Raw genomic sequence first — 18,431 nt, 5'->3', positions numbered from 1 at the left:
CTATGCTCTAGAAGGCTTCAGATCACAGAGTGGTCATGGCAGATTTGTCTAAGATGGCATTAGTCTGGTTCACACAGTAGTGTAAACTAACTTTTATATGCACTGGGAAACCAAAAAATTCAAGACTGATTTTATTGTGATGCTCACTTTATTGCAGAGGTCTGGAACAGAACCAGCAAATTTCTGGGATGTACCTGTATGTTTTATTGGCATAGGATATTATTCACATGATTTTATTTCTGGATATAGCTCATATTTAAGTAGGAAGATAGTTCTGGGGCTCTAGATACCTATCTTGTAAGCCTCTTCACTGTTCATTAAAATTCAGAGTGTTAATCTCCCCTTAATTCCCTTATCAACAAATGATTATTGGATACTTGCTATGTACACAGAATGGTTTGTTTCTCTCAAAGATGTGGGACTAGTTGAAGAGACAAAACTCATACAAATGCCACAAACAAAAATGCATTTTAAAAGGATCACTCAGGCCAGAAGGGAACAGAAACTAGGACGTCAGTTATGAGATGAGTTCATTCATTCATTGAGCAAACATTTACTAAGGCCTTTCTAGGTATGTATGTAAGTCAGTTTGCTAGTCCTCAGAGCTGTAAAGACAGATAAGCCAGTGTTGGCTCTCAGTGTTGACAGTCCAGTTTTTGAGGGGACAGATAAGGAAAGATTGAAGTGTAAAGTGGTATTACTGGTATAAGGGACAGGAGAGGATCTGTAGAGTTCACATTTCAGTGAAGTTTGGGAAGGAGGTCTTTTACCAGGTGTTTACTGAGCTATTGCAGTAGTTCAGGTAGATAGAACAAGCCAACAGGAATGAAGGAGGCAACAGATAAAACAGGTGTTCCAGCAGCAGAGCGGCTGATTTTTGATAACTTTCATCCACTCTTCTTGGTCAGGAAGAACTCTGAAGACTGCCAGGGAGAGATGGCGATCAAGGGAAGAAAGCAAGGAGGAGGAACAAGTGCAGGGAGGAGAGAGAGGTTTTGTTAGTTTGAAGTACTTATGTTACAGTGATATTCACATATAAATGCCCAGTAGGTTTAAAAAAAAAAAAAAATGCCCAGTAGGTACTTGAGAACTAAAGCCTGGTGCTCAGGCCCAGGCATGACATAGCAATTTTTGAGTCCCTTAAACAGACTCTGGAAACACTGGAAGTTGTATAGAATAAAGGCAGCAAAATTACCACAGGTCCTGTCCTTGGCTCTGATGGAGAAGAAAATGGAGCTACTTAGTTGTTGAAGCTGCTTTTAAAATCCTCCTTTAATTCTCCAATTTCAGTACTAAGTTCTTTGACTTTGTTAACAGTTACTTTTTAAAAATACCTACTACCACGTCTCATTGCCAAGTTTTTATTTCTACTTTTATTTCTAATCAGATGAAATATATTTTAATGCCACTTTGTTCACTTACTGTAACAACTACCTTTCACTTTAAAGAAATTTAGTAAATGGAAATACAATTCTTACATGTAGTAAATAGGGAAACCTCTAGAAAGCAAACTTCTAAAGGAGAGGAAAATACTAATTGGTACTGAGTTATCCAAAAAGAATAATATTTTTTCTTTATTGAGGTTTGAGTTAACACTTTATTAACTTCAGGTGTACAACATAATGGTTCAATATGAGAATAATTTCTTTTTGATCCCAGGAATGGAAGATTGTGAAACAATGGAAGATGTGTATATGGCTTCAGTGGAAACAGATCGGGGAGTAAAGGAACAGTTACATCTTTATGACACCAGAGGCTTACAGGAGGGTGTGGAGCTTCCAAAACATTATTTTTCATTTGCTGATGGCTTTGTTCTTGTGTACAGTGTGAATAACCTTGAATCCTTTCAAAGAGTAGAACTTCTGAAGAAAGAAATTGATAAGTTTAAAGACAAAAAGGAGGTAAGTGGGTTTGTTAAAAATGCTAACTATGAATTGTAATATTTAACGTAGCATGGACTTTTGGGCAGTAACAATATTTAAAAAGCATTAAATTGTATTCAGGTACCTATAATCTTCATAATATTTTTTCTTAGCCCAGGAAATATAGGATTGAATGAATTCAGTCAGGACTGGCGTTTGACTTTCTGCTTTTGCTTGTTACCATGTGCAAGTTGAATTTTAATGACACTATGTTTCAAATACTACATAGTTCACTTCATATTGTTTGGGATCAGTTTCCTAGGGCTCTCTTTGTCTCGTTGCCTAAACAGGATTGTTTTCAGCCTTAGCAGAAAATAATAAATATAAACATAAATACGTGTAAATAAAATGATTGGATTATACTCATTTACTACTTAGAAATAAGGCCCTTACCATGATCTGTAGCCTTAAATGATCCAGCCCGTACCTGTCCTTCTCGTCTTATTTTATAATTTTGTTCCTCTGTCACTGCACTCTGGGGACACTGGTCTACTTCTTGTTTTTGTTTTGTTTTGTTTTTTGTTGTTTTTTTTTTTTTAAAGATTTTATTTATTTGACAGAGATCACAAGTAGAGAGGCAGGTGGAGAGGCAGGCAGAGAGAGAGGGGGAAGCAGGCTCCCTGATGTGGAAGGGAAGCAGGCAGAGAGAGCCTGATGTGGGGCTCGATCCCAGGACCCTGAGATCATGACCTGAGCCGAAGGCAGAGGCTTTAACCCACTGAGCTACCCAGGCGCCGCTACTTCTTGTTTTATTCAATGTGATGACTTTGTTCCCCTCTTAAGTCTTTGTCAATTGCTGGTTCCCTTCCTGGAACTCTTAATGCAGCTCTTACCCCAGATCTTCACATGGCTGACTCCCTTTCATCTAGGGAACCACATAATGTATTGGTTAACAGCGTTGGCTAAGATGTTCTTAACCTAGATTTTTATATTTTATTTATTATGTTAAACTGTTTATTTTGAGATAATGGTAGATTCACATGCAATTTTAAAGAAATAATAGAGATCCCTTACCCAGTTCCACCAGTGCTAACATTGTACAAAAACTAGTATAATGTTACCACCAAGATATTTATGTTTATAGTCAAGATACAGAAAACGGTTCCATCATTGCAAGTATCCCTCCTGTTATCTTTTTTTGCTATAACCACTTTCCTCCCATCCTGTTCCCTTAATCCCTGACTAATCTGTTTTCCATTTCTGTAACCTTGTCATTTCAGAAGTGTTAACATAATGGAATCGTACAGTGTGTAACCTTTTGGTATCAGCATTTTTCAGTCAGCATAATTCTCTGGAGGGTCATCCAAGTTATTACATGTATCAGTAGTTCATTCCTTTTTATTGCTGAGTGATATTCCGTGGTATTTATGTACCAAAGTTTATTTAACCATTAACTTGTTGAAGGACATCTGAGTTGTTGGTATTTTATTGTTCTGAATACTTACTTGCTTTGTGAATAGATTACAGTCACAAGGTTCAGTTTTCAAAAGATATAGAGGCAGGTAGCGGGTGGATGCTCTCCTCCCACCCATTTCCCATTTTCCCCACCTAAACACATAAATGCTGTTGTTATTTTCTAGGGTATCCTCCATATTCTCCTCCCTGCCCCCCAAAAGTTGAAAGAATGATTCATTGACCACTCATATTTGGTACTTGAATCTTGGGTCTGCTTCTTAACTTTCTGCCTCAGTTTCCTTAATCGTAAAATGGAGTTAATAGTACCTTTCTCATATGGTTGTTACGGAGATTTTAAGAAGCACATTCATTCAACAAATGCATATTGAGCAACTACTATATGCTTGGCATTGTTTTAGGTGAGGTGCAGGGAATACAACAGACAACACACACATGTGTATCACAAAGAGTCAGATGCTATGTAGAAAAATTAAGAGTAGAGCGGGATGCAAGGGTACTATTTTTCTGTAGGGCCATCTGGGAAGGCCTCCCTGATAAGGTGACTTCTAGCAGAGATTTGAAAAAAGGGAGGGAGGGAGCCAGACCCATGTGGAGGCTCCAGGTAGGGGGACTAGCAGGCGCAAGGGTCTGGGAAAGTTTGCTTTGTCATGTTCTGGAACAACAGTGAGGCCAGACCGGGCTAGGAGGAGGATGGTAGGAGGTGAAGGCCACACTTTGGATCAGAAGCCATTGGTTTTGAGCAAAGAAAAGACATAATAGCTTAGGTTGCATTTATTTATTTTCATGTTTGATTTTAAAAAATTGAATAGGTAATGTTTGCACATGGTTCAGAGATAAAAATGACATATAAAAAGGACTATTGTGAGGTCTCGTTCCCACCCCTATCCTCAACCACTGAGTTCCTTTAACTCAAGCATACGATTCATTTATTTTTTTATTCATTTATCAATCGACTGATTGACTGTAAGCTCTGTGCCCAACATGGGACTTGAACTTATGACCCCGAGATCAAGAGTTGTATGCTACACCACCTGAGCCAGCCAGGTGCACCTCAAGCATGCTTTTTAAATATTTTATCACTTTACTTGTTCTGGAGCATCCTTCCAAAATTTCTTTCTATAAATACAAGCAAATAGGAATATACATATAGTTTTCCCCAACTCCTACTTTCTTACAGCAAAGGTAGGACAGTATTCTGCACCTTGTATTTTCCATGTAATGTATCTTGGGAGTCCTTTCCATAGCAGTATTCAGATTCCTTTTTTAAAAAAATGGATGCATATTCATTGTATGGATGTATCATACTTATTTAACGAGTTCCAAACTGATGGGACACTGGGGCTATTTATAGTCATTTGCTATTATGAACTATGCTACAATGAATAATCTTACACATTTATTATTTTGTATGTTTTAGGGTATAGTTGTAAGATCAGCCAAAATGGGGTTCTTGAATCAAAGGATATATTCTCAAATTACTAACCATAACAAGGGTATGAAAGTACCTGTTCTCCAGTCTTGACAACAGTGCGTGTTTGTGGATTTTGTGCATCTTCGGGGTGAAAATGGCACTTTAGTAGTTTCAGTTTCCTTAATACGAATAAGGCTAAACATCTTTTGACTTGTTTTAAAATGTTCATTTTGGCTGCTGTGTTGACAACAGACAACATAGTTGGGGGACAAGGTGAGAAGCAAGTTTTGTGAAATGCTATTACTCTGGAGCACTTAAAACAGTTACCAGTTGAGGAGAAACCACTTTAAAAAGCAGAGAGATCAAACTGCGTCATGGTGCAGATAGGTCGGGAAAGCTGAGGACAAGCTTTGTCCTTTAAAGGGAAACAGGAGCTGAAGAAGGATGTGTAAAAGAGAGGACTTTTTTTAGACAAGAGCTAGTGTTTGCATACTCATGGAATGATTCAAAAGAGAGGAGGAAATTGATGGGGAGGGGAATAATTGCTGGAGTGACAGTCTTATCTGGGGTAGAAGATGGGTTCCAGAAGATGGTACATTGTTAGATGTGGTGGTGGATGCAGGTGAAAGTTCTAATTGCTTCTGTTTTCTTACTGAAATAGTCCAGACATCAGCTGAGAGAGTAACGTGGGGAAAGAAGAGATGTTGGAGGTTGAAGAGGGCCAAGATAGGAGCTGTTAAAATATTTTCTGGGGAAACACCAGCTCACTTAAAGTCAGTCCAATTTAGAGTTAAATTTAAGGTTGGGGGCGGGGGGTTTGACCAGGTGAATATAATGGGATGATGATGGCAAGGTAATAAATTAAAAGAATCTAAACTGGGCTGAGAACTGAGGACAGGAGAGGGATTGAAGGACAGTGATAAAGGTGGGTGAGCCAGTGGGTTGTAGGTCCTTCTGGTGTTGAGGATTGTTGTAGTCAGGGTGTTAGGCATGGATTAGGAAGGCAGGGGTGGGAGTGGGATTCCTGGAACTGGGACCACGGAAGGGAGCAGTAATAATGGCAAGAGTAGGGTGTGTTCATGGGAGCAAATGGCCAAAGTCAGGAGGTTAAGGCTATTTGGGAAGGGTCATCCATGTGGTTAGTGAAGTCACTAGGACTTAACGATAAAAGTAGTGTGGGGGTGACCATGAGCCAGGTCTTTAATGAGTAGCAGCAGGTTGGGCGTGGGAGACAGGCAGTAGGCAGTATAGACTAATAGCACCGGCCTTCAGTTTTAGGGTTCTTAGAGAAGGACATTATTGGAGACGGCATTGAGGGACAAGGATACCCCTTCCATCCCATGCTCACTGTGGTGGTAAGTACTACAGAGCTGAGCCAGTTTCAGCTAAAAAGGTGAAGGGAATATTCAAAGCAGATATGGGGACAGAAGGGGATTTTGTTGAGTCTAGGGGCAACATGGAACGGTTTCTGCAGCTGGATAGGTCAGGGTGGGCGATGGGAGATCAGGAATAGGAGATAACATGTAAAGCTGAAAACATGAGTGATGAAGAATGACAGGAGGGCCTGAAGGGATAGGTCCTGTTGAGAAGTGAAGGTATACGAGACTTGCCAAGAAAACGAGAGCTCTGGGCCTGCTGTTCCATCCTACATGGGAGGCACGGTCCAACTGGAGCACAGAGAGCTGTTTTAAGGCAGGAACACAGCATGGCTTGTATGTCCTAGTTCAAAGCTGTTCCTCAGAGGTGCCTTCCGTAACAACTCTTACTGCCCCTCTTCCACTTTCCGTGATCTTGTTTTATTGTCTTCTTTATACAGTCAAGGGCCTGAAAATTGGATATTCTCTCTCCTCCAGACCTCCCCTCCTCCTGAGCTTTGACTGTCTTGTGACTGCCGTGTTCTGGTGGCCTGAAACTGCATGGTGTACAATAAGCATTCAAGCTTAAGGGAAGGACTGACTGCCTTACATTTAGTGTAAAATACTGCTGCTGTTGGTCCCTACATTCGACACATGTTTAGCACTTGCATCAGGCACTTATTTGTGATCAGGAATAATGTGAACGGAGTTAACAGTTCCTGTTCTCATAGAACTTAGGTTCTAGGGGTAAACTCTCAAAGCCCCAGTCTTTTTTGTTTTTTTTTAAGTAGGTATTGCGGATTTCCCAAACAGCAGGTATAGCCACTCTGAAATGTGGACACATTTCAGAAACTGCTGTCTGTTTCTTAGATATTAATTTCCCCAAGTCTAGCTTCTATTCATACCTGACTTAAGTAACTTCACTTACTGATGACTTAAAATGTTTCCTAGTTAAGAAGCTGTAGAGCATCTGTATTTTTAACAAAAATGCATTCAGGAAGAATGAGGTTAATGTCCTACTAAAGTTGACTCGGTCACATCTGAGAATCAGTTTTGAAGCAGCAATTCTATTCAACAGGACAGTTTTCTTGATTTTTCTATTTTGATTAGGAACTGATGTTGACGAAGTGTAATCTTTTTTCTTTTCCTTTCAGGTGGCAATTGTCGTATTAGGAAACAAAATTGACCTTTCTGAGCAGAGACAAGTGGATGCTGAGGTGGCACAGCAATGGGCAAGAAGTGAGAAAGTACGCCTGTGGGAGGTAACAGTTACAGATCGGAGAACACTGATTGAGCCATTCACTCTCTTAGCCAGCAAACTTACCCAGCCCCAGAGCAAATCAAGCTTTCCTTTGCCAGGGAGGAAAAACAAAGGGAACTCTAGCTCGGAGAACTAAAAATCGGTAATGCTACAACTGTTTGTTGAATAGTGATTGCCTTAGATGTCTGTGAACATATTTAAAACAGGCCATTTGCATCTACTTTGGTCCTTAGAAAACCGTTAAGGAAGTAATTTAAGTAATTTAATGCACTTTAGGTTATAATTAAATTATTTGGACTAAGTTTATTGCCTGATACGAAATAATATATTTGCATTGTCATTGTTTGAAACTTGTCCCTGAACTTAGCATTAGCACCTTTGCTGTTTAAAGTTTTGTTGCACTTGTCCAAACAGTAAAATAAAGTTTGGGTAGTATGCAGATATACCTGTGAGCAGTAGCTCCACAACCCCCAACTTGTTCCAGAAACCCATATTTCTGTATAACTTTATGCAAACTTATTAGCTTAAATATAATTTTGTTTTTAAGAAGTTCACTAATCATCTAATGTCATTTTTAGATCACAACCAGTAAACAGTTTAGGTGTTAAACTAAATTTTATCTCATGGAGACCCTGCTAAATAGAACAAAACCTATGATTTAACTTTGTTCAAATTATATGTTTAGCATGACTTGAGGTAGTAGGTGGTATAAATATGTTCAAAGCGTTTGCTCTTTCTTTAGAAAACCGCTAAGCACTTAGGGGCACTAAAGCTTCCATTTTCCACAAGTATTACTATGCCTTTTGCAATAGTTTTCTGGATACACAGTCATGTGGAATAAAACGTATTATAAAAATATTGGAATTAAGGTAGTCTTCAGGTTAGATACCGGAGTTTGTGCTGTGGTATTCTTTAAAGATTTTGGCAATATCCGAGCAGTGGGACTAACTATATTTTGCAAGTTGACACTGTTGTACTAATTTTAAATGTAGGAAGCAAGATACCACTATTTCAACTGGCAAAGCAGGCTTTTTTTTTTTTTTTTTTAAGAAGTGGGGGCAGGGAGGAGAGGGAGAGAGAAAGAGAATCTTAAGCAGGTTCCATGGCTCAGTCTCACAACCCTGAGATCAAGACCTGAGGCCACAGTCAAGAGTCAGATGCTTAACCAACTGAGCCACCCAGGCTCTGTCAAATAGCTCCCTTAGCTATTTGATTTATATGTAAAATATGAAATAAGCTGTTCAGCAAAAAGACATGTTAAAAAATCTAGTACACTGTAACTTTTTTTTTTTTTAAGTAAATTCTACCAATGAGGCTCAAAGTCAGGACCCCAAGATTAAGTCTCATCCCGTATTTAAGTGGAATACTTTTAAGGCTAGGTACAGTGGATTTAGTTGGTTCATTTCTGTGAGTTCAAACCAAGAATTGCATAATATAAAACTTGTAAATCAGCCAGTGTTGCTTCTGTTTAATTGGCTAAACCTCCTCATCACAATTTTGGGGGGAGGGAGCCAAAAAAACTATTCAGATAATGGTTATGTCATTACCTGAGGTTGATCTCGCTTTCTTTCCTATTATTTTTAAAGAGATGAATACTTTTATGGTGATTTAAAAAAGTTTCTCTGGAGTACACGCAAAGAAACAGAATTGCTGGATATATATACACACTTAGGGACTGCCACATCGCCCTCTCAGATGTATTAATTTAGCCATGAGAATCCATCTCTGACCTTTTCTAAAACACCTCAAAAACAGAGTAGCATACCAAACCTAACCTAGGTCCTTGCACATTATACTTGTAGGTTGTGTAACAGCAAAGCTTTATGAAGTTTAGAAGAATCTACAAACTACAAACACAGGCAAAATAAAGTGAATGAATACAGCAGTGTTAGGTGGTTGTTTTAATATTGTTTATTAGCACAGTAACAAATGCAGACTTAAGTAGTCCACAACATATAACCAATCCACTGAGCAACTCCTATTTCACACCTTACAGTTAACAGCTTAAGGTATTTTACTACAGGTTTTCACAAGTCGTGATTCAAACCTCTTGTCACAATAAAGTAGATTGGCATATAAAATAAAATACATAACTACTCATTTCCTATATGGTGTCTTATAGCCACGTATCCATTTTATATATATGAGATGACAGTCTCTAAAAACTGTTAAATATCAATGTTCCCTCCCAAGAAAGGAAAACAAGTTCCAATTTTTTCGAACAAAAAAAAGTGTAGTCTTGAAGGATTTTACATAAATGGCCATGTGTGTAACCTGTACAAAATTAAGCTATTTTAAATTTACAGACTATAAGCAACTGAACCCAATGTCTATTCTCTGTACTACATTTCAGCTAATATTGCAGAACTAATGACGGTTTTAAAAGTTGCTATTACCAATTCTGTCTACTGTAGCAAGATACCTTAAGTTACAACAAAATCTTAGGAAATAAGACTGAATAATATCTGTTATAGAAATACCCTACTCTTTACCAACTCCCACCCTCCCCCACCCCTTCAAAATCATAAGCAGCTCTCTCTGTGACAGACAAATAATGTAAGAATGTGAAAACCCAATTTATGTAGCGTATCTCTTGGTCCACTGTCTGGCCATTCTGTCATGTTCTGCTCTGTTGGTCATATACTGAGTGGCAATACTTCCCACCAAAGGGTCAGCTGGAAGAAAAGAATGTAGATTACTTTGGAGAAAGGAAAAGAATGTTTCAAATTTTAGCAAATAAATCAGTGACAGCTTGGGAAGAAGTATGCAAAGTGTTTGTGAAAAACCAGTTTTGAAACACCGTTCCATCATCCTGGGCACTATGTGCAAGGGGAAAACGTCTCAGCAAAACAGAATGCTCAGGCTTTAGTACTAGTGTGGCTTTATCTACTTAGTTCATTCTATTTTTCTCCCAGGAAACACCACCCAATTAGAGGTGTTTTTGCTCTTATTAGGTAAGTTCAATAAAAACTGGTATGTTCAAGGCTACGATGAACATGGAATCCAACTGTGTTCACCTGACTTTGTGGAATACTGTAGTCCTCTGGGCTACTGCAATGTAACACTATGTCTATGCTAGTTACTTAGAAAAAGCCAGGTTACCAGGTCAAAACCTGGACCTTAACAAGTAAGTATAGTGTTGCTCTGAAACCTAAATAGAATCTGTAATAATAAAAAGAATAAGCTTCCGCCCTCTACCCCCCACAATCAGTCTGATAATCACTATTAAGCAAAGAATTACCACTTTCGAAACTGAACACCAGCTTTAGGGCAAGTACTCAGTGAACCAGAAGGCACAGGAGAGGTTAGGCAATGACTCAACATTTAGTTAGAAGTATGTGATTTAAGAGAACTGTATGAAAAATGTAAAAAACCCTAAGGCAAATTTATGTCAGTCTTAGTTTTAAAACCTCTTGTTCTAGAGCACAGAAGTTGCTGCCTTTTTCAACTAGTAGATTGAACTTCTCTTGATTAAAACTTTCTTTGAAAAAAAGATTAGCTTTTTTTTTTTTAAGATTTATTTATTCATTTGAGAGAGAGCATGAGCAGAAGGGGCAGGAGAGAGAATCCTAAAAGAGACCCCACACTGAGCGCAGGGCCAAACAGGGCCTGATCCCACAACCTGAGCTGAAAACCAAGAGTCAGATGCCCAACTGACTACACCATCCAGGCGCCCCTACATTTTGTTCTTTTGAAGCTCCTTGTACTTTATCAAAACAAGTATTTTTCAGGTGAGAAAGAAGAAAAAAAAAATATTAACCTTACCAGGGTTACAGTCTGTAAGAAGGGAGCAGATAGAAAGGAGAACTTTAGAAATGGTTAGTGCTGGACTCCAATTATCTTTTAATATGTCCAAGCAAATAACTCCTTGACTGTTAATATTACAGTGATAGATTCTTGTCCGAAATGTAACCTAAAAAAATAAGACAGTATTAAAATTTAAACAGTAAACAATGAAATTTTTACAAAATTGCTTTTTCAGTTGAGTGGCTGTAATTTAAAATTATTTCTTTAAAAGATGAATATAGAGTTTAAAGCTGGTAAGATAGGTTAAACGACATTAATCTGAGATTAGAAAGTGTTCATTGATACACTCTGTCATTTCAAAAGTAATATCCATCAACAAAAAGCAAGGTAACTTCAGTTATTCTAACAGTTTCAATGTTTTAAATAGCTAATTGTTTGCTGACCTCTTGTGTTAGCTGGTGGTACTACATGGCCTTAAAATAAACTTCATAATGAATTCAAACAGATACAACATAGTGGGTACATAAACAAAAGCAAAATGCTTAGGTATAAAGGCTATTAAAAAAATGAAGATGAGATTTGTTTCTGCTTTTTCTGATTTTTACATTAGATCCCGCAGATATCCCGTCTACCTAGGTCACAGAATCACTGTAATGGAGTCTCCACAAATGAGGAGCCAGAAATGGGTAAGGATCATAGTAGTACACAAATTAACACAAGCCATATGAGCCTGGGTTACTTTATTTTGGTTTCCCAACTTTTTTTTTTGTGAGACACACAGAATCATTCCAAAGAAAGAATTTCCACTTAGTATAAATAAGAATCATAGATTGAATGTCATAGGAGATACTATCCTAGAGGAGAAAACTGAAGCCTGGAGGTTAAGAATTTGAACAAGACCAAAACATGACAAGGAGCAGAATCCAAGTCTTTGGTAGGAGATTCTGACTTTCTCATTTTTTTAGTGCACAGATATTTTGAAACCATTTTTAACTGTTCAGTAACTTTTTCTAAGTGGAACATACAGGATTGATTCTGGGTTGCTGTGTCACTAAAAATAGCAGAATTTTAAGCACCGTCAAAGCAAAGCACATACTTTTAGAACTATGGTCTCTGCAAGAGGCAAAGCCCCCCTCCCCAATGCAGTGTTTTGTGTCCATCCAAATGTACTTAGAGATTCGTTGATATAACAGAAATCTACCTTTTGTGATTAAAACTCAATTTTAAAACCTTCAATAGTCTCTCATAGCAATATGTAAATTTAACTATAAATTGGGACATTCTTACCTTTGGAGGCTTGAAGGGGTATTCTGGTGTAAAAGTGATATCAAGGAAGAATACACCACCCTCATACACGGATCCTGGAGGTCCCAGAATGGTTGATCTCCATTCATAGATGTTATCACCTTTGGGACCAGCACTGTGAAGTAATACATCAAAAGGTAAGCAGGTGGTGGCACTATCCAAGTTTTTATAGGGTATTCAAAAAAGGAAAAAAGATAACTTCTTCTCTTCCTTTTAATTTAATGTGGGGATCCTCTCCCTAAGACAGAAGTGTCTTTCTGATTCTGGACCTCAACAAACCCATCAGCCTTAGGTCAAGTAAACTGAATGATAAAGAATGTTTAAACTATTCTAAGCCTATTCAAGCTGTGAATAAGCAAGAAATTCTTCAATTCTCAAACCTCTCCTGGATACATCATGAGAAAACATAAGCAATATTCAGTGGTTTCTGATCACAGCTATTCGTTTCTGATGACCATTTTAAGCACAAAGTTTCACTTTTGACCCACTGACTGGGGTTCTTGTTCCTTGCTCTTCTACTCCCATAATCTTATCCTAAAAGGAGTCCAGTGGATTTTAGTACCTTTTACATTATAAACCATGTCGGGTGGGAGGAGCACAAGGATGACAGAGTATCCAATGACAAGTTATCCAATTTGCCTTTCAATGTATAAAATTCTATAATCAGGTTCTCTAAATATTAGAGTGGGTATGTTTCTTTATCCCTTTCCCTGTTAAATCACTGTTATTTATATTTAGTTATACCATAATACCCTTCCAAAGCACTGTGTTGGCTTGTAGAGTGCTCTGTATCCAAATACAATAATAAAAACCAGTGTGGGTAGGACTCTCGTATTGAGGAGAGAGGAAAAGACAAGTTTGGGAAATGGTTTTAGATACTAAATTTTAAAAAGACTTTCCACAGCATGGACATGACAGTACTAAAGTGGTTAACTTACACGTTTTAGTTCAGATTTCTCAAACCTAGCTACTAATAGTTGCTTCAAGAATAATGAGGTGTGTCAGCAGGAAGGTCTTTACTTGGATAGACTTGTATATCCCAGTCAATACACAGGACGATTTCTACAGAGCAGGCAAACTGCTTTTTTAAATGAATGGATGGTATGAACTGGATTCATTCACTCATTCTTATTGAGTGCACATGTACGCAAAGTTAAATGGTAGAGATTTCAATAACGAACAAGACAAAAACTCCTTGTCTTCAAGATGCCCTCTGCTAACTGATTAGAGATGAGGTTCAATTCCTTCATTTAAGAGAAAGGTCAGGGGCGCCTAGGTGGCTCAGTGGGTTAAAGCCTCTGCCTTCGGCTCAGGTCATGATTCCATGGTCCTGAGATTGAGCCCCGCATTGGGCTCTCTGCTCGGCAGGGAGCCTGCTTCCTCCTCTCTCTCTGCCTGCTTGTGATCTCTGTCAAATAAATAAATAAAATATTAAAAAAAAAAAAAAAAGAAAAGAGGTCAGAGGAAGGGAAGGGGGGTGGGGACCTGCCTGGGCCCTACACTTTCCACAAACCCAGTACAGATTTTTCTTTCAGAATGAGTTTACAAAAGAAAACCAGAAAGAAAAGCTGGAGAAGAAAACATAATGTGGCAAAAAAGGAGGGAGAAAATATAGATAAAAGAACATGGGCTAATGGGAAGAGTAGAGCCAAACTGGCCAAGAGGCAGAGAGCTTGGACAATGACTTGAGCACTTATTAGCTATGTGGCCTTGAGCAAGTCACTAAACCTAAATCACAAATTCTCAGTAATGTTTTGATAATTAAAATGGGGGGGTGGTATCTCTGTAGAAAAACAGACTCAGCAGTTTCTCATTAAATGGTAGTGATCGTAATTCGTAACAGTTATGAATTACTCTACTGACTCAAATAGTATGGTCCTTTAATATCCTTTGTGATTGGTATTCTTCAGAACTATTAAAAGACTTTAGACTGGACAAGGTAGGATGTAGGGAGAACTTTTAATCAGTTTTCTACTTCTAGGAACATGAGGTAACCTCTAGTGAAAGGATACTCTCCTGATAGAGCTTCACACCCTGAGGTTAGAACTGGTCCTTGGTTATCTGGTCTGCCTACGTGTTTGCATCCAGCGTATGGTTCTGGGCAAAAAGTCTATATACACTGGCCATTACGGCCGGCACACCTGTATACCAGACTAGAATTAACTGAAAAGTGGACTAATGAGGTAAAGATACCACTGATACAGAGGTTGCAGATAAGAGATGAACTATCCTATTTAATCTGGTTCATCTAGTTCATGGTATCTCTAAGGTTTAAAGGCTAAAAGGCAAAGACAATCATCGGCCGTAAACCTCTCTTTTTACAGATGAGGAACCAAGGCCTGAAGGAGAAGCTAGGCCATCTAAAACCCAGTAATGGCAGCATTGCATACAGTTTAACCTCACAGTCAGTTTAGTAATGCTAAGAAAGAGACCCAGAAAAAAAAATAACGTAAAGTCAGTCTAACCCTAGAGGTGACATGCTGACATGGGACCAATTCTGCTGGCCCCTCAGTACAGAAAAAAGAATAAACGTTTAACAATATAGCACTATATGCAGCTTTTATGGATTGTATGGAAAACTGTAATTTCCAAACTTCATTGTTCCTCAACATCACCTATAGAACTTCCAAGATTCCAGACCCCTCATCCTAGGCCTACTGAATTTAGAATATTCGGAAGGGACTTAAGAATCTATGGCGATCTTTAAACAGGTATTGGTTGCTTCTGGGAATCACTGGTACAAGTTACTGAAAGACAATCAGTTTAGAACATAAGCTTTAACATTACAGCTTATCACCTATGATACAAGTAGATATTCAAATCAAGGTGGCTACTTGTGTGTAATCAGCTTTCAGTCTGGGGTATAAACTTTTCTGAAAGTTCAGAAAAAAAGAGGGCATTAAGGAATCAAGTATACAATATAAACATGACTATAATAAAAGGTAACATGCTTCATTAAACTTTGAAAACTGATAATAAAAGTGGGCTATATTAAGAAAAATAATACTAAATGAAATAATATGAAATGTAGTTGAAATCCTGAAGCATGCAACAGGAGCCCCGGAGGAACTAAACAGCATGGATCCCTAATCTGCAGGCCCTCAGCCAGGGGACTTGGGAGTTACAGGGAAGGGTGAGAACCCATTGGAAAGACAAAGCATTGCTGCTTGATGAAAAATTTTACTCACCTTAAAGCTGTTACTGGAGAAATTCATGTAACTTTTTGTCATGTGCATTTTATTAATCATAGAATGAAACAAAAATTATGGCCCTGCAAATCTTCTGCCCCCTTTTTTTTTCCTTCCAGGTTCTCACTGTAAAAGTTAGGATCTACTGGTCTAGAAGGTGGGTAAAGAGACCTATGGGGGGAGTGGTGAGGGCACAAGTTTACAACTTTCAGAAGGCTACTGTGAAGGTGAACGAGGATTAAGAGAATCTTTACGTGGGACACTACAGGGAAAGGTCTGTTCCAGCACCCCACCCTCTTCTCTATAAAATGACTAACTAGGTTTACCCACAGGTCAGCATATTCCTTTACCAACCTTCTGTCCCCACCCTTTAAGATACCTTTTAGTTTCACAATAAGAAATACAACTTAAGTTTGAAACACTTATGGAAGTGTACTTTAGAATAGCATGTGATCTAAATTAGTAATTACTAAAGTGATTATAAAGTATGGGAGATGGGGGTGAATATGAGAACAAAAAAAAAAATACAACTCCCTGTTTGAAGATGTTGCAACATTAATTGTGATTAGAATCTTGGCATGAGGCTGAGATGGAGAAGGTGGAAGGAGACCATGCATTTGCCTTTCACATTTTGTTAGAGAATTAAAGTTTATTTGTAACAAAAACACCTTTCAAAATAAACATATAATACACAGAACTCTTACACAAGGCAAAAGAAAAAAAAATTCTGCCCTTGATTCAGTCTTTTTTCCTTCTAGTCAAAATAAATAGAGCTGTGGCAAACATTTTAAGAAAAATAATAGTCAAGGGCACCTGGCTGGCTCAGCTGGTAGAGCATGCGACTCTTGATCTTGGGGTTTTGAGTTCAAGCTCCACACTGGGTGTAGAGTTTACTTTAAAAAAAAAAAGAAAAGAAAAAAAAATCATTCCTATTTTTGACTCAGTATTTTCTTACTTCTGTAATGGTTTCTGACTTCAGAGAGATGCATTAACATTAGCAGCAGGAATTGTCATGAACCACAACCTTCTTCTGAAGGGACATCTGCCTGTTGACTGATCAGCAACAAACTCAATGACAAGGACTCTTACCTCCACCAGCCTTTCCCTTAATGCTTGAAACCCATGTTTCCTCAAGTAACCACGGGACAAGGTGGCTACATGCCATACTTCTTATGCCTTATTAATACTATATTAGTAATAGCATTTGAATAGTATAAAATGTTATCAACACAAGTCATTTAAGGTATAATCCTAAGAAATAAAACCAATTAGAAAAACTGTCATTAGAGCAGTCTTCCAGAATTTGATCTGCTCTCTGGATTGATCTGAAAATTTCTAAGATGATCATATAAGCTAATGTTTAAACTTTACTTTGTTTTAAAATCATGTTGTTGTTTTTTTAAGTCCTCCCCCATTCCCATCCTCAATACTAACTTACTATAGACTACTGTTCTTCCATTTCAACAGCAACCAAGGATGCATTTCAATTTTTAAAGAACATCCTGGAAGCAAGGTGAAATTATAATCAGTGTTTTTAAAGATTATATTTCTATCTGATCAATTTTTAAAAATTTTATTGGGAGAGATGACCCCTGCAAACAAACAAACCAACCCTAACTCAGATATTATTTTAGGCATAATTCTAAAAAGCTTAGTTATGTGGTCTCGTATCTTAGGAAAAAAAAAGTTGAGGGTAAAGGCTGGGAAGATGAAAAGAGAAGGAACATGCTAAAGACAAGCATTTGGATAGCAACAGCACAAAGTAAGTGAAAAATGGAGCAAGTTAGCAAATGTGCCAGCATATTTCAAGAAAGGGTAGATAGAGGCTCGTGATCAATTGAGTTAGACGTTCATTCTACCCACCTAAAAATCCCAAGTAACCTCTCAAACCAGTTGCTTATACAAAATGTATTCTGTCATAAAACCCTCCAAACTCCCACATTCTCACTGCCTCAAAGCAGTCGTTCTCAGTAGAGGATGGTTTTGGCCCCCAGGTGATATTTGGCAATGTCTGGAGATTATTTTGGGATGTCACAGCTAGGAGGGAGTGTGCTACTGTCACCTAAAGGGTAGAGGCCAGAGGTGCTGCTAAACATTCTCCAATGTACCAGGCACCAGATAGCCCCCTACAACAAAGAATTCTCTCAAGGGGAGCCTGGGTCAGGTCTGCCTTTGGCTCACATAGTGATCCCAGGGTCCTGGGATCAGGCCCCACATCAGGCTTCCTGCTCAGCGAGGAGCCTGCTTCTCCCCCTGCTTGTGTGTTCTCTGTCAAATAATAAATCTTTTAAAAAATTTCTCTCAACTCAAAATGTCAATAGTGCCAAGGCTGAGAATCCTGCTTAGAGAAATGTGCTCAAGGTAGCCCTAATAAGGTAGGAGCTTCACAGTTTGAATCCAGTGTCAGGCTCTAGTGCCCATCCTCTTATCTGTTTTACTGCTGTGTGTGGTACAGGGGGAAAAAAAAAATCAACACCCAGGGTTGTTTTTCAAAGTTAGATTTGCATATGCCCTAAACGTTCCATAGACCCTGATAACTCAAAATGTGGTCCCTGGACAATGCAACATCAGCATCCTCTGGAAGCTTGTCAGAAATGCAGATTTAGACTCCACTCCACACCTAATGCATCAGAAGTTGCGCATTAAAACTTGGAGATTCTAGCTGCAGAGGACATTAAGTGGCAAATGAATGCCAACTCTACCTTTTGATCTAAGTTTAAATTACCAATTATATTCTCTAGCTCTTGGGGTGCCTGGGTGGCTCAGTGGGTTAAAGCCTCTGCCTTCGGCTCAGGTCATGGTCCCAGGATCCAGCCCGGCGGGCTC

At 38.5% G+C, this 18,431-nt stretch overlaps 2 protein-coding genes across 4 annotated transcripts in view; one reads left to right on the top strand and one right to left on the bottom strand.

Moving 5' to 3' along the window:
• The window catches only part of NKIRAS1 (NFKB inhibitor interacting Ras like 1), a 37,932-nt gene extending 21,430 nt beyond the window's left edge, over positions 1-16,502 (top strand). Inside the window, exons 3-6 of one of the 2 annotated variants that reach the window (XM_080822961.1) lie at positions 1,660-1,901; positions 7,259-7,351; positions 11,723-11,798; positions 15,725-16,502. In XM_080822961.1, the coding sequence (XP_080679087.1) occupies positions 1,660-1,901; positions 7,259-7,351; positions 11,723-11,798; positions 15,725-15,744 (431 nt within the window). In that variant the 3' untranslated portion in view covers positions 15,745-16,502. Of the gene's footprint in view, positions 1-1,659; positions 1,902-7,258; positions 7,367-11,722; positions 12,347-15,724 lie in introns of those variants that run through there. The other variant, XM_080822960.1, reaches the window with a different exon arrangement.
• LOC308355060 (ubiquitin-conjugating enzyme E2 E1) overlaps positions 9,255-18,431 on the bottom strand; it is an 83,295-nt gene continuing 74,118 nt past the window's right edge. Inside the window, exons 4-6 of one of the 2 annotated variants that reach the window (XM_080823002.1) lie at positions 12,400-12,532; positions 11,131-11,278; positions 9,255-10,040 (exon numbers count right to left, since the gene is read on the bottom strand). In XM_080823002.1, the coding sequence (XP_080679128.1) occupies positions 9,943-10,040; positions 11,131-11,278; positions 12,400-12,532 (379 nt within the window). In that variant the 3' untranslated portion in view covers positions 9,255-9,942. The remainder of the gene's footprint in view (positions 10,041-11,130; positions 11,279-12,399; positions 12,533-18,431) is intronic. The other variant, XM_080823003.1, reaches the window with a different exon arrangement.

Source organism: Martes martes, assembly GCF_963455335.1.
Source record: "Martes martes genome assembly, chromosome: 1".
NCBI classification, from domain to species: Eukaryota; Metazoa; Chordata; class Mammalia; order Carnivora; family Mustelidae; genus Martes; species Martes martes.
Note: the sequence above shows the minus strand (reverse complement) of the source record. Positions and strands in the feature narration are given on the sequence as shown.